Consider the following 24,647-nt stretch of genomic DNA (forward strand, 5'->3'; position numbering starts at 1 on the left):
AGCAACAAGTGCGGAAAGAAAACAGGCAAAAATTGCTTTTTAATGCCGATATACTTTTATAAAATAAGGAAAAGCGCTTGTAACTTTGCGATAATAGCGTCGGGAAAAATTGTTCCTTGAAATATTCGAAAAGCACTGAGCCTGTTTATGAGATTATGACTAAAAATAGGCACTTTTTGGGCAAACATTTCCCGGGAAAATGTGAACGGAAAAAAGGTGCCGAACCGCCTGTTGGCGATTAAAAAAGATCTTTTCGTTGAGAAAGCCTGCTGCTGCTGCGTTGCAGAAAGCGCGAGCAGGCAATCTTCTTGATGGCAACTTCTCCTGCATCGGCCTTTATCCGTTCCATCTCTCCTCCACATCCGTCTAGTCCTTCTTCTTCATGGTTTTCTTCTTTACATCCCTTTCCATGTGGTGGGATCCTCTTCCAAAGCCCTTGCCAACTCTCCCATCTCATCTATTCATCCTTCACTACTACGCGGAGCCCACGTTTGTCGCCTTCCACGATCGCAAGGAGGCGCCACCGAGGAATTATGTGCTCTTCGACAGTGGCGATTGATCAACTATTTGTCGTTCGGATTCATTATCACAGGTCTGCTCCCATACTCTCTGTGTCCTCTGAGGCGATTCTGCCACTGTTTGCAGATCTTGATTCTGTCATCGCGTTGATCGGCAGGCCGGACGGGTTGTATGATGGGTGGCAATGTCGTGCCGAGAGTGGCGCTGCTGCGCAGACGACGCAGGTACCGGAGGTTGGTGAGAGGGGAGAGGAGGAGTTCGGCGTGTTTTGGGACGTCGCGATGAAGGACAAGGATGGCTTCAAGTTCGTCGTCCACAAAAGCGGTTTAGAGGTTGGAGTTACTTTCGATGAAAGGGAATTTGATAGTTTCTTTTTCTTCTATCCGTTTCGAATCTGTAAACGATAAGCAAGGGAGGTCGATGGTTTTATCTTATGGTGTTTCTGTGTTCTTATGGACGTGAATCATGCTAGTTTAAGGCGTGCTGTTGTAGCAATGATTCCATTCATGGGTAGAAATAGAAATTCTCCATTTGCCGATCGAGATGTTAGAGGATAGAATGTCCCGTCGTTTCTTATATTTTTTGGGGTCCTTCAGGCACGTTTGTTGCCCCTTTCCTCTTCGTTGCCTCCGACGTTCTCGACAGGCTTGCGGTTAATTTCCACTCAGTGTGGTATAGCAGGTGGAGACGCATGGGTTTTACCCTAGTGAATTCCTTGAGTGCCGTTTTATCTATGTGGGTGAATAACACTCTGACCACCACTTAGTAGAATTGTTTTTAGCCGATCTATTCGCCCTAAATGCTGTTGATCTAGAGCAACATTGGTGCTGGATTTTTTTTTTTTTTCATGAGGTTCACCTAAGAATCGAGGAAACGGAAGACTGTGTCTGGGTAACTTTCTAATGGCAACTGAGGGAGCACCGGGCCTTGTCATCACTCACGTCGTCCCGCTCTTATGGAAAAATTTGAAGCCATTGAAAATCCATCGTTACACCGTTAACCGTTACAGGAGGCTTCTGTCCCGAGGGCCTGAATCCTATGCTTTTTCCCGTTCCAGCATATCTATCCGATGTCAACGTTTCCTTTGGTTGTCCAACGATTAGAATAATAACTTTCGTGAATGAAGTTTATGGACTTGGTTTTCTCCATCTGGTAAGGACTCACAACCTTTGGGAAGGAATTGGATAAGAACTCACAACATTAGGGGGCAATTGACAATGGGGTATATAAGAAAGTTCGGAATTTTTTTCTTTTTGGGTGACACTCTCATGTTATTCTTTTTAAAAATATTAAGTTGCATGTCGTGCATGTGTCGAATGACTACACATGGTCAGGTACACAAAGCCTGAAAGTAGTGAGTTTTATTACTACGCATATAATTGGAAACTAGCAATCAATTTTTATTTTTGTATGATATAATATGCGCATGCATCTTCATGTTCGTACATATGGAAAATACAGTGTCCATTTTGTGCGTACATTGAAAAATAAGAAATGTTGCTATTGGCCGTTTTAGTGTCATCAATAGGTGCAAACCATGGTGCTTACACCTTGTGTGCCGGTCAGGATTTTTATTAGCATATCATGGTTTAATTGCAATACTATCAAAATACAAAGGCAGATACATCATAAGAATTCCATATTTGGTGCTCATTACTACATTATCTACCTTTAACATATGTTGGGAAGTGGCTTCCTCTAAACATTGCCAAATTTAGCCAGGTGCAAAACGAAAGAATAATTTTCTTCACAAAGTTCTAGTAATTTGTTCTGTTAACAAAATATATACTCCTTTTGTGCAGCCACATTCGAGGTTCACATGGTATTCTGAAAATATTTTCATTTAGCATATGATTAACTCGATAATTTCACTAAAAAATGTGAAAAAAAAAACACAAATGCATAACTATAGACTAAAAAAAAACTCAAATGCATAACTATAGACTCTCTCTCCCACTGTCATCATGCTCCAATGCATAGTTAAGATCTCTCTCTCTCTCTCTCTCTCTCTGTGATACCCATATATGCATATTTGTGTCTGTGTGTTAGTAAAACCTTAGTTTTGGTTTTTTATAAGTTTGAATATCATGGCAGGACTGCAAAGGATCTGCATCGGTTGATCATACAGATGTGTGGGTAATTTCTGATGTGCATGATGTGTTCCCAGAAAGACCAGATTTATTTTCATTTATGAAGGTGATTAATTTTTTTTCTTTTCTGTTCTGTTCGGTTTATGTAAAAACATGTCATTTAATGGGGCTATGCTTTTGTTCTGCATATTTCTTCTCTATCACAACCCTTAACAGCTAGTATACTTTAATTTAAGAAAGTTTCTGTTGTGATGTTAATCCTAAAGCATAGCTTCTTCCATCGAATATCAGCTTAGCTTTTATCTTGGACAAGGTGTCAATAATTCTCCACAGTTATTTGCTAGAAGATCATCAGATTGATTGTTATAGTATCAAACTTTCTATCTATCAGTCAGACATTATGTTTCTTAATATAGAAGAAGTCTGTATAAGGTATGACTGTTGTGGTCAGATTTTTTATCCTTGATATATCATAGGCATACAACTAAAGAAGATCAATTGATCCTTTCACAGTTGTCCATTAAGATAGCATTAGCTATATAATTGCTTTCTAATTGCACAAGTGAAAAAAATCATTAATCATCCTTTGAAATACTATTCTTGTCCAATTTACATGATTAACTTCCTTCTTCTATTTATCTGCATCTAAGCTACTTTGTCAGTATGCATCCCATACCATCGCCAAACCATCCATTTGAATTTTCTTCTGCATGCAGGATAATCTGTCCTTTTCTAGGGCATTTTGGGTTACAAAGTCTCTCATTGCCTGGAATATGTGTGTCAACAATGCCTGCTATTACATTTATGCTAGTAGAAGGGCCAAGCTACAGCTCACACGTGATGGAGTTGAAGGTTAGCATTTGAAACAATTGGAATATCTCATTTATATAGCTTAAGCAAACACAATAGTTGATTGCTTTAGAAACTTTGTGGTTTTTCTTCATAAAACTGTAAATTACAAAATAAAATCAGTTGAGTGTTGCATGATTCTAAAGTATTCAATGGCTTGTCTGAATCATTTAACTTCTATCTCGATCTTCAAATGTTTGTTGTGCTATAGTAACTTGAGCATGACATGTTTTATTTCTTCAATATCAGGTCATGATACAAGAATACGTCTTGAGCCAGTTGAAGGCAAGCTTCCTTTGAATGTAAGCTTTCAATTTTTATTCTGTTGCTGTAGGTTGATTTGCCCAACTTTTGCTTTACAAGAATGATCTGATGCTTAACTTTGTATATCAACAGTCCGACTAAAATTATTTAGTGGTTGCACTCAGGTTGCCACCAAATTTCCTCATATTGCAGATTATAAAGCTTTCAAAATTACATCTGAGGTGGATGTTGAGGAACTTCTCAAAGCGCAGTTAGCAATCATATGCTTGGACGGTACATGGATTTTGGTACCTTGGCTGTGTCTGTCTTCTACTTTTTGACTTCTTTATTGCCTTGGCTATTTTCTTGTAGCTTTTCAAGTCTTCACCACATTACAGCTATCACAATAAACACTTTCTTCTAATTATGATGGATAAACACAAGAAACACGTTTTTTTTTAAAAAATGCGAAAAAAACGTAATGAATTAAATGTCCATTTAAACTAAAAAAAACACGTTTTTTTGAAAAAAACGTTAAAAATAAAAAAAAACACGTTTTTCACTTTTTTCATTTTTTTCAGTTTTTTTAATGCCAAACAGTTTTTTTTTTCATTTTCTATTTTTCATTTGTTGCAAATCTACTTATTTTTTGTTGTTTCTGTTATTAGTTTCTCAGTTATTTTATTTTTTTCCATTTTTAGTTTTTTAAAATTTTTAAAAATTTACGGTATTTTTTCCCTTTTTTTCAAGCTTGCCGTATTATACCAGAGAAAAACCTCGCCGTTTTAAAACTCCGAGTCGTTATTTGTGACTATGGATAAAAGTCAAACCTAGATAATATTAACTTCATTCCTCTTCTGTCATCTGTTGCTTTTCTCTTTGTTGCTTTTCTCTTTAATCACTTATATATCTATATATATATATATATATATATATATATATATATATATATATATATATATGTACAGCTTTATTCAGGTTCTATTTTCTTCTGCAGCTGGAAATAGCAGAAAAATTGCTCTTTTAATGTCATTCTAGCTAGCAAACAGCAAAGTTGTATAAGTGGTCCAACAAATACATCCCAATCAAGTGCATGCATTTAAGTGGTTGTTGCTTTTGTAGCCAATGGAAGGTTAATAAATTCCACTGGTCTGCAGTCACCGTGGATCCTAGATGACCTATCTTTTTATGATGGAACGTTGTTGCTTTTGTAGCCAATGGAAGGTTAGTGAATGCAACTGGCCTGCAGTTACCAGGGGTCCTCGATGACCTATTCTCGTATGAAGGACCGCTTGGTGCTGTCATCGCTAAAGACACTGTGGCTCTTTATCTTTGGGCACCAACAGCACAGGTGGAGAAGTTTTACCTCTATAATAATTCTCGTGTAGTTAATGAGGATAGCTCTTTAATGAGGATAGCTCTTTTTAGATTTATTTGACATTTCTGAATTCTATTTCATGCTTCAGGCTGTGCAGGCCTATATATTTGGTAGAGCATCAGACGACATTCCACTTGAAACTGTAGACCTTGTAGAGATGAATGGTGTATGGTTTGCTAGTGGACCAAGGACATGGGAGGGCTGTTACTATGTCTATAAACTTACTGTATTCCACTCAAGTACTATGAAAATAGAAACTTGTTTTGTCAATGATCCATATGCGAAGGGGTATGCCATTTCATATCTCTGAATCTTTTCAATGAACTCCCATCATATCTTTCAGAGCACATTCGTGCTTTTGATTATTGGTGCAGACTCTCAGCAGATGGAAAAAAGACGTTAATTGTCAATCTCAACTCTGATAACTTGAAGCCAGCTGGATGGGATAGATTGGCAGAAGAAAAACCTAACCTTTCATCTTTTTCTGATATCAGTATCTATGAGTTGCATATCAGAGATTTTAGGTACATTACTCTACTTTTGTTTGTAATACACCATTGCATACAGTTAGTACCTAATGTGTTACAAAATATTATCTAAGATATTCTTTGAATCGCGTAGTGCTAATGACAAAACTGTGAATCTTGATCTCCGAGGGGGTTACCTTGCTTTTACATTACAGGTAGCACCCTTAACATCTACCCCACTAATTAAGTTCTTTTCTTTTCCCATTTTACAGATTTATTATTTTTTAGCTCCTGTGCTCTACATAGCAAGATTGACATGTGCTTTCTTCTCCACATACAGATATAAATATCTTATTCCTGCTGAACAGTTGCCATAAGATGGTCATGTTCCTTTTAGTGCTTTGCATGTACAAATTGCGGCTGACTATATTCCATGTTTTAATTAGAAAATAGTGGCCCTTGTATTTTTAATTTTAGGCTTCGAGCCTTATTTGACTTCGTGCTTCATGGTTATTCTTATATTGAAAATGCAAACTCTAAAATACATTCCAATTTGCAGTGGATGTTACTTGTTTTGGTAATGCAATATCTGATAATTATTGACTCTACATATTTTGTAGGATTCAGCTGGTTTTCTTCACTTGAACAGATTGTCCAAGGCAGGTCTTACACACATTCATCTACTTCCAAGCTTTCATTTTGCTGGTGTTGATGATAATAAGAAGAAATGGAAGCATCTAGGTACTCCTTGGTCCTGCTAATTTAAGCACAAAAAGTGGGTTCATTATTATTCTTCCATGTAGCTTTTGTTTTCCAAAATTCCATTAAGGTTGTTGTAGTATTCATTATATGAGTGGCAAACCAACAAGGTAGCAGTTGAAGGAAATTCTTTGGGTATCTATTTGTTCATAGCAAAGGCAGTTTAGCATCACTTTTTTCTAATTTGGATTCTGGAATACCCAAAAAAAAAGGAGGGCAGGTGATTGATATTATTTTACTGTGATATGTGTTGGTTTTGTGGAGTATTCTGTTACTCGTTGCATCTATTTAATACAGTGCAACTTAGATTTTGGATAATCTATAAACAAAACTCAAAAATCCAGTATGTTCTTGAATTCACCAAATATATTTTCCCCTCACAGGTGTAATTTTGTTGCTTTTGTGATCGCGGAAGGTTTATCAATGTCAATGCCTCTTGTCCAGTTATTCGAGTTCAAGGAGACTGAGTCATGTGCTTACTTTTCTTATTTGTTTCTTTTGTAGATGAAGAGAGATTAGCTTCTCTACCTCCAGATTCAGAGTTGCAACAAGCTCATGTTGTGGCCATCCAGGAGGAAGATGGATATAACTGGGGGTATTCATCCTCTAAGATTTTCCCTTTATAATGAAGAACCTGGCATGTGGTATTCTGAGACCGGTAATAGGACTTGCCCCATTTTTGCCCATTGTAAAGTGGCAGAGCTTTAGCAACTCTGCTATGGTCCACATTGTATAGGACTGGGGGCCCACTATGGGTTCCCTTCATTCAGCAAGCTTTAGCAACTCTGCTATGGTCCACTTAGTGAAGCTTCTACAAAAGCTCAAAATTATTATGGCTTGGATTAGTTGCTTATGCACAGTCAAAGTTGTCAATGCATGCTTATGAGATGTTTTGGAACTCTTACTGTTCAAGGTACAATCCTGTTCTCTGGGGGGTTCCTAAAGGAAGCTATGCCAGCAACCCTGATGGACCATTGCGAACATTGGAGTTCAGAAAAATGGTTCAGGTCAGTGTTGTCTGTCTTGTTTCAGTGTTCCTTTATCAATTTAGTATTAATGTTTTTTAATAATGGCAGGCACTTAATCACATTGGTTTGCGTGTTGTGCTGGATGTTGTGTATAATCACGTTCATGGAAGTGGTCCACATGACAATTTCTCTGTTCTTGACAAGGTTAGCATCAGATATAGAGCTTTGATTAGTAAAGCATGTCTCTTAAAGAAAGTTCCTTCATTTTCAGGGATTATTAGTTTTGCTGTAGCATGCCTAGCTGAAAGCTAGGTTTGTCAAAATGACCTGACCTGGCAGTTGATGACAAAACATCTGCTATTATTAGTTGGGCCTAACTCCTTAAAAATGGCTGGCTTGCTTTTTGGATGTAAGACGAGTATTAATTTTTGCATGTTCATCTCCTAGGTGACTAGCAAGTTGCTAAAGAGGGTTTGTTGGATGTTAATTCATGTTTCAGTTATGTGCCTAGCCATTTCAGGCTTTCGGCTCCATATCCTATTTTAAGAGGTCATATTTGATATGCCTCCAGAAGTTCATGTTCTATAGTTTCTAGAGTGGAGTTTATCTGTCTTTTGTGAAGGGGCACATAATTGTTGCCATATGCCAATGATTGGAAGCACTAGTTTCCATTAGCATTATAAATTTGACTTGTCCAGGAGTTTTATTCCTTCCTTGGATGTGAGTTCTAAAATAGGTTGTTCCCGGGTATTACCTTCGAAGAAATGCTGATGGGCACATTGAGCATAGTACATGCACAAACAATACAGCTAGTGAACATTACATGGTTGAACGCTTAATTATTGACGATCTTCTTCACTGGGCACTTCAATACAAGGTAACTAACTAAGCTATCTTATTTGGGTTTTCTGCTTTGTGATGGATGCTGATGACCTTCGTTTAACTCTAGCTACTGTTACCCATCATCTTTATGCCTTTTAGGCATAAAAACAAGTTGAAGAAACTTGATAATTCATTTTCTATTCTGTGACCTGATCTCCTTCTTCATAGACTTTGGTATTAGGAAATGGTCCCATCTACCTATTAACTAGCAAGTAGTTATCGGCTGATATGGCTTCTTTATAATTTCTTCTTTTGGTATGGAAAACTCGGGGACCATTAGTTTTCTCCTTCTTTGTCTCTGATGTCGATCAACACAGAAATCTCTTTCTTGTTATATCATCATACAAGAAGCGAAGAACCTAAACATGATGAATTGCATACCTGCAGAGCCCGTTGCCAGATGATAGGTCAGAGTATCTTGGATGTCTGGTTTTTCTTATCAGGTTTCTTTTGGAAACATTCTGTATATAGTTTTCAGAGTCATGTAATCAGACATATACACATTTGTTAATCTGTTTTTGTTGTACCTTTCATCATATATATTTAATGACATTTTGATAAAGTGTTGGCGCTATATCCTGCTAGAGCAGATACAGAGAGACACTGTTACTTATAACGTTATAAAGTTTAATCTTCCTGATGATATCTTAATTTTGAATAATTACTGAGTTCTTTACATTTCCAATTTAACCGTCATATTCTCCTTCTTTTGTTAGGTTGATGGATTCCGGTTTGACCTGATGGGCCACATCATGAAAAGTACCATGGTAGTGCTTCTTTCTAGTTGATGTCAAGCATCTTTCTATCTCAATCCACCATAAAAATCTGATGCATGTTGTCTGCAATGAAGGTCCAATCTTGTCTCATATTACCTTCCAGATTTTAACTTTTTAAATATAATTGAGGGAAATTCTGATCAAACATATATTTCACTTGCATGAGGCGGCGTATGTCATCTCTTGTTTAACTAAAACAAACTACCACACAGCTATTCCCGAGTGCGGCCTAAGGTTCTTGAATCTTATCAGCCTTCACACCTCCGGGGGCATTTGAGCTCTGGACACTAGTTACCACAGGATATTTGTGACAGTACTCTATCCAGTGGCTAAGGCAAGGTGCCAGAGTTTTGAAGGCTTATGTGCTTCTTTCTTTTACTAAAAAAACCTGTACAAATATTTTTTCCCAGATGCCCCTTCAAGGGTCTGGAGGATGACTATATATAGCGTCTTACATAACTGTGGAAGTTGCATATTACAAGTGTACAACCCCCTGCACTCATCTGCCAGGCATGTGGTACTCACCTGCCAGGTCTTCTTTGGGTGAAGAGGATGGCCAGAAGCTTCTTCCTGATCAATTTGTTGCTTTCCACAAAAAATATCAAAATGTCTTAGGCTGGTGAACCATATGAAAGGTGACTTTATTTCTAAAGGACTTCAATGTTTCTATCTGTCTGGCAGTATGAATATTTCTTACGAGGATTTCAAAATTTTATTTCTTGTGTCTTTTGTTAAAAATGAATATTGTCATATGACATTTTTAGAAATTTTAAAAATAAACTAAGAAAGTAGAAAACCAATGCCTGTTAGAACAGCACCAGCCAAAGTGTCATGGCTGATACTGACAAGCTTTTCTGAATTTTTTGCGGTATTACTGAGTATTTATGAAAAATTGCTAGTACAAGATATTCTGAAGAAAATGCAGAGTTGGTGTCTGATGCCATCGTGACATATCGTATTAGTCATATTGCAAAAGTGGAAGCTCATTTATTTGATTATTTCTATCTGATCCCTGTGGGCACCTTTAATACATGCTACATGAATGTTGTTCTTTGCAGTGGTATAAACATGCTTCTTTTATGGCATAGCTATTAAAGCAATTAGAACGAATTGGCTCTTATTGTGGAATTGCTGTATGAATTTCGTTGTGTTATTGTGTTTCTTTACTTCTGCTGGCACAACAGAATTAGTGCAAAATATGGAAATATTGCTTCCTCTCAGCCTTTAGTTTCACTTAAGTGAAAGATTAGTCGGTAGGTCGAGATAAAATTATCCTAGTTTAGCAATGACATAAATGCATTACATTTAGAATTATCCACTAAATATGCACTGTTGAAGCTTTGAAGGTTATGATAGATAGAGGGTACTATATATAGGGTGCTATCTTAAGTGTTTAAGTGTAGTCCTGGACCATTGACAGGTTGAAACCTCAAACATGGCTGCTGGTGATATATCAGCCACATAACGAAGTTGGCGCTGGATGGCAAGATTTTTAGCACTTCCAAAAGTTTGAGATGTAATCGTCTTACACTTTTGAACTTGTCTCTATTTACTGGAAAGTAGGTGTATTTGAACACCCTCAAACTGTATCTAGGATCTAATTTCACTTTGGGAGACATGATCAATGTATATGCAGCCTGGGTGTGAGGGATCTTTGAATATATTGCCAAAATCTATTTAGTAAGGAAGTTTTTACACCTCCTGTCACTGAACAGTTTTAATATCTAAGTCCATTCTAATGTCAAGAATTTGAATTTTATTTTTGTTGCCTGCAATTCTCATTGGAATGTTTGGAAGAATGTACTTAACTGGATATAGCCATTCTTCATTAATTGTTGTTGGATGCCAATAATCATGGCTGCTGTACTTCAGTGATAGGAAGTAGTTTCAGGGCATTAGTGTTTTTCAGTTAATATGTTTGGACAAAAAGCAATTATTGTGCTTTACATTATAAGGGTTCATTAGTGAAACTTCTGATAAATATCCATAGTACAAAATGTAACCCTACCAAGGAAAGACTGAAGGAGTTTTTCTTTTAGAACTTCAACTTTTCCATCTTCTCCTTAGCATAGTTTATTTGAATTGGGGTTCTGACTGATGGTGACAGAAATATTGCTATTGCTGAAATTTTTCTGTTATGTAGGTGGAGGAAGAAAAGGGAAATCTTATAGTATAGGTACAAGTTTTGGATTAGTCCAGTTTCAACCTGGTAGTGATTTGGAATTGAGTATCATTCAGGTGATGAACCAACTCTCATGTGGGGCATTCGGATGATTGGCCAAATTAGCATTAGTGTTTGCTATGATTTGAAGCGCTGATTTGTTGTTTAACAAGTCCAGTTTTGAAGCTACATTTTGAGGAATGCAGAAAAACTTGAAGTTTGCATTTAAACATTTACGCTTCCAAGGTGTCAACATTTAAACACAATACAGTGTAATCAGTTGTAACGTGCATGGTGCATTCTTATGCTTGATGAAATGATCTTTTACAACTGCTTTTGTTGGTTTACAGTTGAAGGCAAGAGAAAGGTTGAACAGTTTGTCCAAGGATAATGATGGGGTAGATGGCTCAAAAATATACATGTAAAAAGAAATAGTGCTTGTGTTTTTCTTCTTAAAATCATCAAATATGCTACTTATTTGTACAAGTTAGAATCTTTATATAACATTATCTCTCTCTCTCTCTCTCTCTCTCGCTCTCATAAAGATATGGAGAAGGTTGGGACTTTGGTGAAGTTTCTAAGAATGCTCGTGGAACAAATGCGTCTCAGTTTAATATGTGTGGAACTGGTATTGGGAGGTTAGATCTCGCCTTCCCTGTGAGACATAAACTACTTTATCTATGTAAAAGTGTCCTTTGTTTTTTTGTCTAGACAGATTTCTTTTCTCCTCCTTCCCTCTTATTATATTATGCACTGATGTTTCATTTTCTCATATCAAGTAAATATGTAAAAATATGGCAGACTCCTTTGTGTGGTACTATGCCATGTTTATAAATTTGAACATTGTAATGCTTTTAGTTATCCCAGTTGTTTCTGTTCATCTTATTACATCTTGCTTCAAGCTCATCTTACTTTTGAGTGAATTATTGAATGATATTTCAAATAGTGTTCAATATTAATCAGTAGCTTTCTGATGTGGTTTAATGAATCAGTTATTGTTGCAACAGTTTATGGGGGATGCAATTGCTACCTTTTGTGCTCTTATGTAATATTCTAATCGATGCTGTTATTATGATAGTACCCTATTGGGAGAAATTTGGATGCACAAGAACGTTACACGTGATATTGTATAATAAAATTCATAAAATTGTCTTTATAAGATTAGCATGATAAGGGAAAAAAGGTCGAGATCATAGTTGATGAATATACTTAATTACATGAAGTTCTCATTTTTACCTTATGACAAGGAGAAATTTAGATACTCTGCAATTGATTGAATATTGAAATTTGAAGTGGTTTCAGACAGATCATGATAGACATGAGCTCCTGTTTGTGTCAGGTTTTAGTTTGATTTAGCGTTCTCTAGTCTTCCCATCTTGTTGCTTCTAAAGGCTGTCCGTCTGTTTTATGGTTCCCTGGAAGCATTCTTCAAACCCAGAAAGAATTAGCTATACAATGTAGCTATGTCTATGGTTATTGATTGATCGATTGTAAGCTTTTTTTAGAATTAAGAGTGGAGAACATTGTTGACTTCATCATATATGGGTCCTACAAGTACCCAATTCAATTGAGATTTTATTTCTGAAGTAGGACTCCTACTACTTGAAACAACATCACTCAAGCATTTACTGCTGAAGGACAATTTTTTTTGAATGACTTGCCCCAAAAAGCATTTCTGATATAAGGCTATGTGTATTTTATGGACCTGGTTGTCCTGGACTTGCTAACAATCAACTACACATAATTTCTTATTGGGTTTATACGACAAATATCCTGTCTTCATGATAATAGGATTTCACGGTGTCTTGGAGGGGCCATCCAAGTATGCCAGTCCATGCGCCTTCTATAGATGCTCAAGTTACATTTTTCATGTGGCCTTACTAAATAAAATGTCTTATTCTTATTTTGTTGTTCTGTTGTGCCCTTTGTAGACACTTTATGTTGCCTGTGGTTCTTAATTGATTTCTAGTCCTGTCAAAGTCAGAAACTGTACTTATCCAAGCGTATCTTTTTATGTACGTAAAAAATTTTGATTGTATCTAATATGAAGTATTTTCTGTATGCACCTTTTGCTGGATTTCATGAGAAAAAAGAAAAACACTAAAAGGAGCTCGTTTATCCTCTTGAAATTGTCCTTTTTATGTAATTGCATTCTATTTTGACATCTGGACAATTGAAAGCAAACTATTTGCTAATTTACGTTGGCATGCTCTCCCTGTAACAAAGTTATTGTAATATAGTATACACAAGTAATTTCCATTTGAAGTGATGTGGCATAACTTAGTAAATTACTATATGTGTGTGTCTGTATTACGTACATATGTGGTTACCTATGTAGCTTTGCTCGTATTATGCTTGTCTATAGAAAATATATACTGTAATATAACATTGACAAATAGTCTGTTTTAGAGCTTGTTTCATGCAAAAACGTGAATTGGTTTAAATTTTTGGATCATCCCTGAAAGATGGAGAATTTTTCCCACATCTTTAACTACTCCATGTGTTGTCATGAAATATGGATTATTCACACCACTGTATTTTAAAGTTGAACTTTTACTGTCTTTGATATGTATATAATTGGATATATCTCATTTACACTTCTGTAGCTTTAATGATCGAATTCGAGATGCAATACTTGGTGGATCTCCATTTGGTCCTGTTATTCAACAAGGTTTCTCGACAGGCTTGTTGCTGCAGGTAAATTTTATGTTTAGAGAAATGGTGGAAAAGAGGTTTAGTCCTTTAAACCTATGAGACTTAGTTGGGTCTTGCTATTTTTTTGTGGTGTGTCTTTTTCTGCATTACTGATCAGAATTGTAGTTTTAGCTTTTCAACTTTTTGGTAAGCAAGGCATGAGGAAGAACCTCTAAAGTGTTAATCATGATAAATAGCACATTTTCCTATGGGTAGACCTAGGTGCACTGTTCCTCGCATTATAATATCACTGTTACATTTGGGGATTTTAAATTTTTAACAGTAAATGTGTGACAGTTAAAGGTATTAACATGATTCCATGCTGAAATACCAACATGATTATATGCCAAAGTTTTGTTGTGATTATAGTTGGACTTTATGAAATACTTTTTCTATTCAAAATAGTAAGAAAATGCAGAAATTAATATGGTTGTCTGTTGCAACTTAACTAATTTTTTCTTTTTTCTTTTTTGTAGCCCAATGAGCATGTACTTGAGTCAGAGAATTCAGATCACATTCTTGCAGTCCTAAAAGATCACATTCAGGTTATTCCTGCATAATTTTCACATTTTCTTAGTGACATTTATTTATTTTACTTATTTCATGTTTATATGTTATTCCATGATTTATGAATCTATTCCAGGTGCTTCACGTAGAACCTAAGTCACGAAAATTGCTTAACCATGTTGTAGTTCTATGCTATGTCACATGGGTGCAGGGTGCGTGTGCGGATGCGGCAAGTTTAAAAAAAAAAATTGGGTGCGGGCGCGGCAAGGGCATATAGATATATCATATATGTATACGTATTATATAAGTAATTTTATTTGTCTATATTGTTAATTTTTTTTTATCAAGATTACCTTTATCTCATCCAAAATTCAAAGTTTTATTAAATAAAATGCGAGGAGGAAAGAGAAAACAAGAAGAAAAAAGATGAAGGAAAAGATAGGAGAAGGAAAAAATGAAAAAAAAAAAGAAAAGAAAAGAGAAAACAATTTCAAAAATGTGTTAATACACTGATATTTTTATATCTGGTTTTTCACTTTGCAACTTAATAATTTGAATACTTCCTGGATTTTCTTGTTGGGGGCCATTCATTTAAAATTCTACTAAGAAAGGCACCTTTTATATATTATTGCAAGATAAAGAGAGAAAGAAGATGCCAACCTAGCGGATCAACTACATAAAATTCTGTATTTTGCAGCTTATGACTCTGAGGTCAAACATACTAAGCAGTAAGTGGGGCATTCTCATTCCATTTTCCCAGGTCAATTGTTTTTTTTCAGCATCATGATCTCATAGGCAAAGGGAGATGATGAAGTTAGTTAAATAATGACAGTAGAAAAATTCTATCTATGAAGGTTGGTAGCTATCTTGAGTTAATAAAGCAGACATTTTTACTTAAACCTCTTTTGGCAAGTCTCTTAAGACTTGGGAAGTACCATGTTACTGTGTGCATAAAATTTTGCGCTTTCCTCCTATCTTCCACTAGTTGTTCCAAATACTTGCTCTTTAAACTGCTGTCTGTTCTCAATTTGGACTGATCAGTGAAGTTGGGGAAGCATGATTTGTCATTTGATTGGTTCAAGTTTAATTTAACTTGAATAATATATATCGAAGAATTTCATCACGCAGTCAAAAGTACTAGTGTACCCTAGGGAGCACACTTGGAGCACTGTTGGAACTTGGAACTAACTTGCTCTGTATGAGAAAAGGAAAGAAATAAAAGAACAGGAATGGTGAGCAAGAAATGGGAAAGGTGGGGGTTTTGAGGTCTTCCTATCTAGCCAACACGTTAGAAAATAAATGAACAAAAATGATAGTTCTAGAAATTAGAGTTCAAAATTGGACAAGTATACTCGTTTTTTTTAGGCTGTTAGGTGCCCCTAGGCCTGCTTACCAAGCATTAACAAGTATTCTCAAGCTGTTGCCAAACAAGAAAAGGTGATTTTGGTTGAGCGAAAGGCAGACTGGCAGAAGACAGGTACAAAAAGATGTTTCTTCATCTCCTCATCAAACATTTCTCTTTTCCTGTCACAATGAATTTGGATGGTATCCATATTGGGTCAGATGGGCTCCAATAGCATCCTCAAATTTTTTTTCTAGTTGGTTAGGATATAAAAAATCAATTTTCTCAACGTTGTGACATTAGATTACTGCTGGTCAAAGCATGTAAAGTGTCATACATGTCCATGACAATAATGTAAGTATGCATTTTTTATGGCTTCTTAGGTCTATAAGTGAATTTCAGAGTAAGCTTGAAAGGCTGAATACTAAATGGCCTCTCCATTTCTTTATCAGGTTGGGTTGGCTGCAAATTTGAGGGACTTTGTTTTCACAAATCATGAGGGAAAAGCAGTAAGGCACCAATTTTTTTGGAAAAATTTCTTGTGCAATTTTCTTTTCTTATGCAAAAATATTTCTTGCCTTGATATTATTGGCATCAATATTGAATCACAAACTTTTTCCTTTTTGGTTCCTTTGACCGTGTGAATATTATTTTGGCATTTGAGTTGATTTTGATTAGGAAGGGCTATAAATTACAAATCCCTAGTAGCTGGGAATGAATCCCATTATGTTTACAGTTTACTATATTATTATTATTCTGCTTTCTATCTATGACTGTCGCAGGTCAACATTTCATAACTTGGATTCCATGCAGTAACTAGACTTGGTAACCTATATAACACATGCCGGTCAATTCTCTGTCCATGCCTGTGTTGATGTGATGTGGGTGCGGATGTGGATGCGACAGCAATGTGGTGCCAGATGTGGTCAGTGTGCATCTAGCGCCTGGTACTCGGACATTGGCTCGAGGCATTTCCTCTACCCCTTCTTACCCTGAAAAAAGCTGATGCGGTCAATGGCACCAGGCCACCTTCATCCTCTTCTTATTTAAAAAAGTTGAAAAGAAAACTGAATGAAAATGTGAATGGAGAGTATCAAGAATATTCCCGCCACCTTCCTCCTGTAGTACTCCTTTCTTTGGCAGCAATAAACCTCCTTTCTTTGGTGATTGGTGATTGTCGATTTCCAATTCCTCTCTTTGGTGATCTTCACCGTGTCAACAGCCAATCCATCTATTTGACATTGCAGACCTCTTCTCTTCGGTGATTGGCAATGACCAAATGGATTGCTGATGACAGGCAACTGATTGAGCCCAACACTTTGAAAGTTATATATATATAGTGATGGTCTTTGATAAACCACCACGTAGAAGCCTACTTTTGTCTTTATATACCTTTAAAACCAAATTGCTATAAAAGTATTTCACATATCTTGTCCTTGACAGCTTTAAGTGTTAGGAATCCTCTTTGTTAATGTCACCAGATTAGCACCTGGCTTGGCCCACATTTTGTTTTGCATGCTACATTATCCTCTTCGGTAATCTGAAAGTTGAAGCAGAAAAGGAGGAAAAGGATGGTCTTGAAGAACCTATGGCCTCATCTACTTTTTATTTCCAATACAACCCTGTCTATATCTAGTGATGTCTAGATCAGTTTATAGGCCAACTAAGTATATGCCATCAATTGACCTCTATGTAGTTAACAGTTTAAGATACTGTAAAAGAGGAGGGGACACATACAAGGGTTCATCTGCATATAGCTTTTGATGTTTATCGTTCAATACATAGTGGACAAATCATTCCAAGAAAGGGGTTATGCTTGTTTACTTTGTTTTCCTTTTCACAATTTAATGTGCTTATTTAATTCTTTGCCTTTCTGCTTATGCTTTCATGCAGGTGAAAGGGTCTGAAGTTTTAACTCATGATGGAGTACCAGTTGCATTTGCTCTTTCCCCGACAGAAACAGTAAGAATTTTTGATGCAGTATTAGTCTATATAGTTGGATCTGAATCTTATAGAGGATTTTACGTTACCTTTATTTATTTTATTTAGTTTCCATTTGGACCCATTATGATTCTTTCCCATGTCCAGGATCCATTGATCCAAGTTACTTAGAAACCCCATTTAAAAGGGCGTGTGATTCTGCAGATTATTGAGGAGCGATCAATTGAGTTAGCCCTGATTTCCTCTGTTCTTTATGCTCCTTCTTCATTACTTTCATTCTATTTGCTTTCTACTTCTGCTTGAAGTGCACTTCCATGGGGATTAGAGTAAGGGCCTCTAATCACTGCATCAATTTTGCTGCTAAACTTCGTTTTTCTTTCCATCGTGCTGTTTAACATCATTTTGTGCAAGGTGATGGTCTGTACTTTGTGAGATGGCAATTGTGTTAGAATGCTAACAGGATAATTTACTTAATGTCTAACCATATTATTTTCTTGAGAAACTTGTGCTCACTGAAGCATGGATTGAATATGTCCATTACTGAAACCCTGCACACATAGTTCTTGTTTTATACTAGAAAGTTAGTTAGCTTGAAAACTAGCACGCACATCAAGTCAACCATATTGGATGGGAACAAGGGAAGTAGCAATGAAGGAATTGAGAATATATCTTTATGCATTCCAAACGTGTCCATAATGAAAAGTAGAAGTAAAACTGGATATTTCAAGATGTGCACAGTTTTCATTATATGTACCAACTACCAACCATAGATTTCTGATTGATATTTTATAGTTAGAAAATTACAGTAAACTATGTTCAATCTCTTGGCTTAAAAAGGAGATCTTTTCAGTGACTCTGATGTTTCTTGTCTCTCTTAATCTCTTGAAGGTGAATTATGTGTCTGCTCATGACAATGAGACCTTATTTGATGCTATAAGTTTGAAGGTACTTATTCTTGAAGTTCTCAATAGCATTTTCTATTTATTTTATCATAGTTTCTGATAAGTCTCTTGCATGTAGACTAGCGTGGAGATTTCCGTCAGTGATAGGTGCAGACTAAATCATCTTGCAACCAGCTTGGTAGCCCTTTCTCAGGTTTTTGTCCTCTTAACTGTTGTAGTTCTTACATGCATTATGTTTGATCTTTTGCTTCAGCAGAGAGTGTTCTGCTGCTTCATCTATCTTCTAGATGTCCAGACCTGCGACAAAAAATACACTGGAGTGTTCCTTGCTTCTCGTACTTCTGCCCCATCTTCTTCTCTTACTGTCATTTGATTCGGCCATGAAATGAGATGACACCCATAAAATTGAACTACCCAGCGTCAGTCAACAAAGAAGCAAATAGTGCTCCAGAAATATGAAAAATATCCACATGACATCAATCATTTTTCCAGTCACATGATTCCAGAACTCATTCATGCCCCAAAAATAAAACTCCACGACACACCTTTTCAGCACATTTGATGATGATCTATTCCCAGAACACCAGTCATCAACTGATTCAACATAACTTACATGGCTGATCTCTTGATCCATGCATTGCAACGGCGACCAATCAATTCATGATTGATCAAGATGTTGCTTGCTATTGCGCGATAATGAGAAGAGGCCTCTGCTACTTTATTATGCAGATCATAGCCACAAATAGTACGATATTTTCGAATATCACAATATCAATGAAAAAATGAAGAAAAAAGAAAAAATGGAAAAAACATTAAAAATCAATGCATTGATATTTTATCATGATTTTTTCATTAATTTTTTTATTTCACTTTTTGTTTTCATTTTTTTCAACTTTTATTCTACTGTTTTATTTGCTCTTGTTTTAGGTATATAAAGTTTTAATGTGACCCCTAGATGAAATACAATGCTTATTACTTTATCATTTTTATCAGTTTAACTAGATGTTTTTTTATGTCTTCTTATTAGTTTCTCATTTGTTGTATTTTTACCTAACATTTTCATTTTTTATTTATCTCAAAAATTTTCAAGATTTCCCAATAAGGCAACTTTGCCAAAGAACGATATTTGTGGCTATGCTTGAGATGCACTAGGAAGAGGAGCTAGAAGGTGATATGGCCCGATAGCTAGGGTACAAGATGATGGTCAAAATCCTTATTGAAAAAGATGTCTGGAGGTCTCAAAGTCGGTTTGGCTCTGATACCATGTACAAACCGATACAGAGGAGAACAAAAAATCATCTCTCTGTTAACCCTAATATCTACTTAAATAGTGATTAGTAAGAAATTATAGAAAGGTCCACCTTGTTTTAGTAAATTGAGAAATACTAAAACTATGATAAAATTGCTGCTAACTACCTAAAGATATCTCAACAATAACAATTAAGAATTCAGTTTAAAAACAAATGATGAAGGCTGCATGGCTATGTCTTTTCCTACAAGCATATGAATGATTGTTGATAGTGTTTATTTTTACTTAATGGTTCTGAAGCATTAGCATATAAAGAATCTCTTCCTTTCTTTAAAGAAATGACCATAAATAATTGAACTAAAAATCAGCAACTTGTTGAAACACAGAGAACAAAAATAAGTCAGATTATGTGAAATCACAATAAATCTGGAGTCGGAAGGAAGAGATGACCTTTTCCTTGCCTCATTTCCCCATGGCAGTGAGATAGTTCAGTGATAAATGGAGATGATAAAAGTTTTGAAGATGGGAGGAAAGAATATTAACTTGTCGCGTTGGATAGTTTGGTGAAATGATAGAGCAAACTGAATCGGAAACTGCACATGTACATGTTGAATGCGCAACAAGTCCTTTAACTTAGGTGGTGAGAGTACAAGGGAGTACAAGTAGACAAAATTTCCTGATTCTGCCACACTCCTTTTCATATTGGGAGTGTGAAGATCTCAAATGTGTATCTTAGGAACTAGATTCAGAAATTACTGTACCTAGAACTTTAGTAAAAACATCAAGAAGCTGGACTTCAACAAGAACACAGGTAGGCCCAAAGCTATGTTTTTCATGAACTAAATGGCATCATTGTCAAGGTCTCTCATTTGCTGACCATCAGCAAGCATGATGTTGATGAGATAATATTCTAGTTACTGTGCTTCATGCAGGTGATAAAAGCTGCAAGAAATTAATCATTCGAATTGCAAATCTATTTCTATACTTAGACGAGGAATGTTTCGTATGACTTGGGGATAAACATATTTTATGTCCTTGAGCATGATTTAGAACCTTCTTATGCTTGTAGTCTGGGCTTCTCCTGGCATTCTCTTCCAGTTCATGAGTGGCATATATTATTTTGTAAATATTAACAATATGATTCTAATTAGGGGATACCTTTTTTCCACTCTGGTGATGAGATGCTGCGGTCCAAATCACTTGATCGGGATTCTTACAACTCTGGTGATTGGTTCAACAGGCAAGATCTAACTGTCTTGTGTACTAGATTGTGTTCGTAAGTTTACGTTTTCTTGAATCTCCAATGCAGGATTGTCTAGATATGCTTTATAGTTTTGTTTATTTATTTATTTTTTCCTGTCATTATTCTGTTTGGTGAATCCCTTGGACACTCTATTGTCCATAGGTTTGAGGAATGCCTAAAACTCCTTATATGGTCTATATGTTGGTTCAAAATGGAAGAGAGTAGTTTGAACTTTGAACAGGCTGTTGTTTTTCCTGCACAATGCTATCTATGGTGGTTTTATTATTAATCAGAGAGCAACAGGAGTATTGGCCAACCAATATCAGATATCAGTGAGTAATTTCCCGAGAACCATTGAAATCTATAATAGGCTATGCTGCATTTTGTAAACCTTAAGCTGGAACGATATTTACTTTCCTGAGAAAGATCTTAAGAGTTTTTAATGTTTATGAGCATCTTCCTTGACATGAAAATTGCCTGCACTGATGCATTTTAACATGCACTGGAATTTAATTGATATCAGGTTTTTGGATCTGAATTTTTATTCCAGATTGGATTTCAGCTACGAATCAAACAATTGGGGTATTGGCCTCCCTCCGAAAGAGAAAAATGAAAGGAACTGGCCACTGTGAGTAGTTGCATATTTGTGTCATTCTTTTCCCTTTTCTCTGAAAAAATGTCTCACTGCTCTGTGTGCTTGTAGTTGGCATATTGTCTGTTTTTTTGCTCAAATATTTTGCTCTCAAGGTTGGATGTTTGATATCCATCTATCTTAGCTTTTATCCAAATTGTTGTTGATTTAGGATTAAATCACGGCTAGCAAATGCATCATTTAAGCCTCAGAAAATTCATATTCTTTCTGCGGTAGAAAATTTTGAGGATGTTCTGAGGATAAGATATTCTTCACCACTTTTTCGCTTGAGGACAGCAAACGAAATTCAGGTGAGATCCCTTTTTTGCTTTGCACATATTCAATGCAGAAAGTACAAGCTTTTTTTACTTATGAATGTTGTTATGAAGAACCATCCTTCATTAGCTGTCATGAAGCCAAGGTAATGTTTGCTTTATATTTAGTTGTGTACTAAGCAAGAAAATGTCTAAATGTAAAGCATAGATAATGAGACTTTCTATGATTTTGACATTTTTTGTGGAATATGAAATTGCTTCTGTTTCCAAACATCCAAAACCTGTTCCTTCATAAAGTGAAGGCAGTTAGTATTTTATCCTATATTTTCTACATGATGACATGCCAGGCAACAATGGAGACATGGACGATTACTTGTCCAGAAAGTCTCTTTCTTTTGCAAGATAAACAGTTCTACTTTCTAAGCGGACATTAACCTAGCGTAATTGTTCAGGAAAGAGTTCGCTTTCACAACTGCGGTCCATCATGGGTTCGAGGTGTTATTGTGATGAGCATTGAAGATGGATACAGCGGCATGCCGGGAATGACTCAAATGGATCCCTTGTATGTTACACATTCATTTGGTTGTTTTATCTTTTGTTCTGGTACAGTGGTGCATACAAGCACAAGTGCGTTATTCGTGATAATCATCATAGAACTGTGCCATAGGGCCTGCAATCTGATGAATGATGGACTAAGTTTACAGGGTTATAGAAGTTCCTCCTTGTTTTGATAACTGATGTCTGCTTTTGCAGTGGTTTTGTGTTCTGACATTCTATGATGCTCCAGGTATTCGTTTATTGTCATTGTCTTCAATGCGTGCCCTTCCAATGCCTCTTTTTCAATTCCTTCATTGAGAAGAAAGAAACTTGAACTACATCCACTGCAGGTGAAATTTTTTCTATTTGATAATATGCCCACGTAGGAGCAATGCACTAAGAGGTTTCAATATGCAGTTGATGTCTTCTGACAAGGTTGTCAAGAATTCATTTTATGAAGCAACGAGTGGCAGCTTCAGTATACCGGCAAGAACAACTTCTGTATTTGTTGAAGTCCGTGCTATTTGAATATGGGTGTTACATGCAGATACTCATCCATGAAGTTGGCTTGGAGTTGCGCAAGCTTGGAGATACCAACTGCTTTCATTATGCAGTTGATGCCTTCTGACAAGATTGTCAAGGGTCCTTCTTTGGTGTTAACACTGTAAGCTTTAGAATATAGCTGAAAAACTTCTGTATGTTGAAACTTAAACCACTTCATGCGGGTGCCACATTCTTATGTACATGCATCCGGTTGGGTAGGAGCAGGCCAAGCATGGCAAGGAGAATAGCACTTCTAAAGTGTCTTAAAATTGGGAGATAAAATATGTAGGATATGTATATCTAAGAGTTCGATCCTGGTCCAAGAAAAGAGCCATCCAGACTGTGGTGGTTCCTTGGTTAGGCCCAAGGGGGGATGTACGCTGGATAGCTTTATTTGGAGTGTGCCTGTTAATTCTGGAAACCATGCCTTTGTATTGTGAGAGTATAAGCAATGTCAATTCTGCGTGGGTGCTTACCAATAAGGCCGTAAAAAAGGAAGTGTGCCACTCATGATTCATAGTTCTCATTCAAGCCTGCAAGTATGCTTGAAGGGGCCATAGTTTAGGTGGCTGAGCTAGGGCATGTGGAAAAGCCTGTTTTTAGTTTGATTATCGTGGGCACTATACTTGAATATATTAAAGTGGTGAGATGCGGTGCTTAAGTTGAAGGGTACATTGCTGCTACTATTGATGCCGATGCAGTCCAAGACAATGGGGGGGCCTTTCTTTTTAAATTGTGGATTTAACCTTTGGGTCATCTGAAAATATGGTTGTATACAGTCTCTACAAACAACAGGTGCTTAACAATTACAGTTTCCATAACAACAGGTGCTTAACAATTACAGTTTCCATAATGGTAGACGCTTGATTGCACATAATAAACTTAAAGCTCAAAACCTATTGCTTTATCATTGACTCTTGTTTGGGAAATTGGGAGTTGCAAGTGATAGGTGTGACGATCGATCCGTTTTTAAGTCCGGTCTCAGCCAGTTGTTGACGCAGCTGTTTTGAGCCTATCAAGAATAGGAAGTTCTTTTGCCTGACATGACTGTTGATCTGATGATTTATGGATAGTATGGACCACGTGTCCATCCCGAAGCTAAAAGGTTCACAAATAAGCCGCTTCCTGGTCCATGTTTAGCAAAGTTCTTATGCACAGCAATGAAAACTTTTGCCAGAAGTACCACCGTAAGTAAAATGGGCAGATTTTTTTTAGATTTGAATTTAAGAGGGGGGACAACTAGACCAGGGTGTAGTGAAGAAAATCCTCTAGTTTCTCTGCTTCAGGGTCACACCCTGCTTTGAGTTAGGCAACCATGTTGGGTATAAAATATAATATTTTGATGACCAAAATTTCTAACCTTTCAGTTGAAATGTCAAGGATTAATTGGCTGGGTACTGCTAATCTCAACGAAGCCATTAGAAGCTAAAAAAAGGTAGCCGTTAACGTATGAACTTTCCCATACCTCATCAACCTTATCTAATGGCACATCGTTGAGCCACCGAGGGTGTACTTTTTGGTACTGCAAAGTGAAATTGTACTAATAGCTTTCAAGATCCAATCATAAAAAATGTAATTGCACTAGTAACTTTCACGATCCGTCCATAAAATATACCTGCATCTTTATCTATAACGAAGAAATTAGAAGTTATCTTCTCTCCTGGGGCCATGTGACATGCATGGGCATTGGC

At 36.4% G+C, this 24,647-nt stretch overlaps 1 protein-coding gene across 5 annotated transcripts; it reads left to right on the plus strand.

Annotated features, from left to right (window-relative positions):
• The first annotated feature begins 224 nt into the window (after window positions 1–224).
• Window positions 225–23,392, plus strand: LOC116253650 (pullulanase 1, chloroplastic). 5 transcript variants are annotated; one of them, XM_031628581.2, is made up of 30 exons: window positions 231–592; window positions 677–851; window positions 2,614–2,715; window positions 3,326–3,461; window positions 3,708–3,760; window positions 3,887–3,995; window positions 4,916–5,052; window positions 5,168–5,367; window positions 5,454–5,603; window positions 5,701–5,761; window positions 6,167–6,287; window positions 6,810–6,900; window positions 7,219–7,312; window positions 7,382–7,477; window positions 8,010–8,150; window positions 8,872–8,922; window positions 11,443–11,513; window positions 11,638–11,730; window positions 13,699–13,789; window positions 14,263–14,331; window positions 16,088–16,144; window positions 17,529–17,597; window positions 18,465–18,521; window positions 18,597–18,671; window positions 20,879–20,967; window positions 21,521–21,598; window positions 21,774–21,912; window positions 22,329–22,438; window positions 22,664–22,763; window positions 22,831–23,392. In XM_031628581.2, the coding sequence occupies exons 1-30, from the start codon at window positions 312–314 to the stop codon at window positions 22,939–22,941; spliced, it is 3,207 nt and encodes a 1,068-aa protein (XP_031484441.1). In that variant the 5' UTR covers window positions 231–311; the 3' UTR covers window positions 22,942–23,392. The 5 variants fall into 5 exon arrangements, 2 of the variants coding, with proteins under 2 accessions (XP_031484441.1, XP_031484442.1); XM_031628582.2 differs by lacking the exon at window positions 16,088–16,144; XR_004172510.2 differs by lacking the exons at window positions 22,329–22,438; window positions 22,664–22,763; window positions 22,831–23,392 and adding an exon at window positions 21,133–21,302 and having other exon boundaries at window positions 225–592; window positions 20,879–21,003; window positions 21,774–21,836.
• Window positions 23,393–24,647: the final 1,255 nt, after the last annotated feature.

The sequence above is a fragment of the Nymphaea colorata genome, chromosome 4 (genome assembly GCF_008831285.2).
Source record: "Nymphaea colorata isolate Beijing-Zhang1983 chromosome 4, ASM883128v2, whole genome shotgun sequence".
NCBI classification, from domain to species: Eukaryota; Viridiplantae; Streptophyta; class Magnoliopsida; order Nymphaeales; family Nymphaeaceae; genus Nymphaea; species Nymphaea colorata.

Bases quoted from the DNA above. Each gene is read 5' to 3' on its own strand.
- LOC116253650 (XM_031628581.2), top strand. From the start codon at position 312: ATGGCAACTTCTCCTGCATCGGCCTTTATCCGTTCCATCTCTCCTCCA. The intron at 593-676 runs GTCTGCTCCCAT...GTTGATCGGCAG, and splicing joins GTTCGGATTCATTATCACAG to GCCGGACGGGTTGTATGATG. The intron at 14,332-16,087 runs GTTATTCCTGCA...TTTCTTTATCAG, and splicing joins TCCTAAAAGATCACATTCAG to GTTGGGTTGGCTGCAAATTT.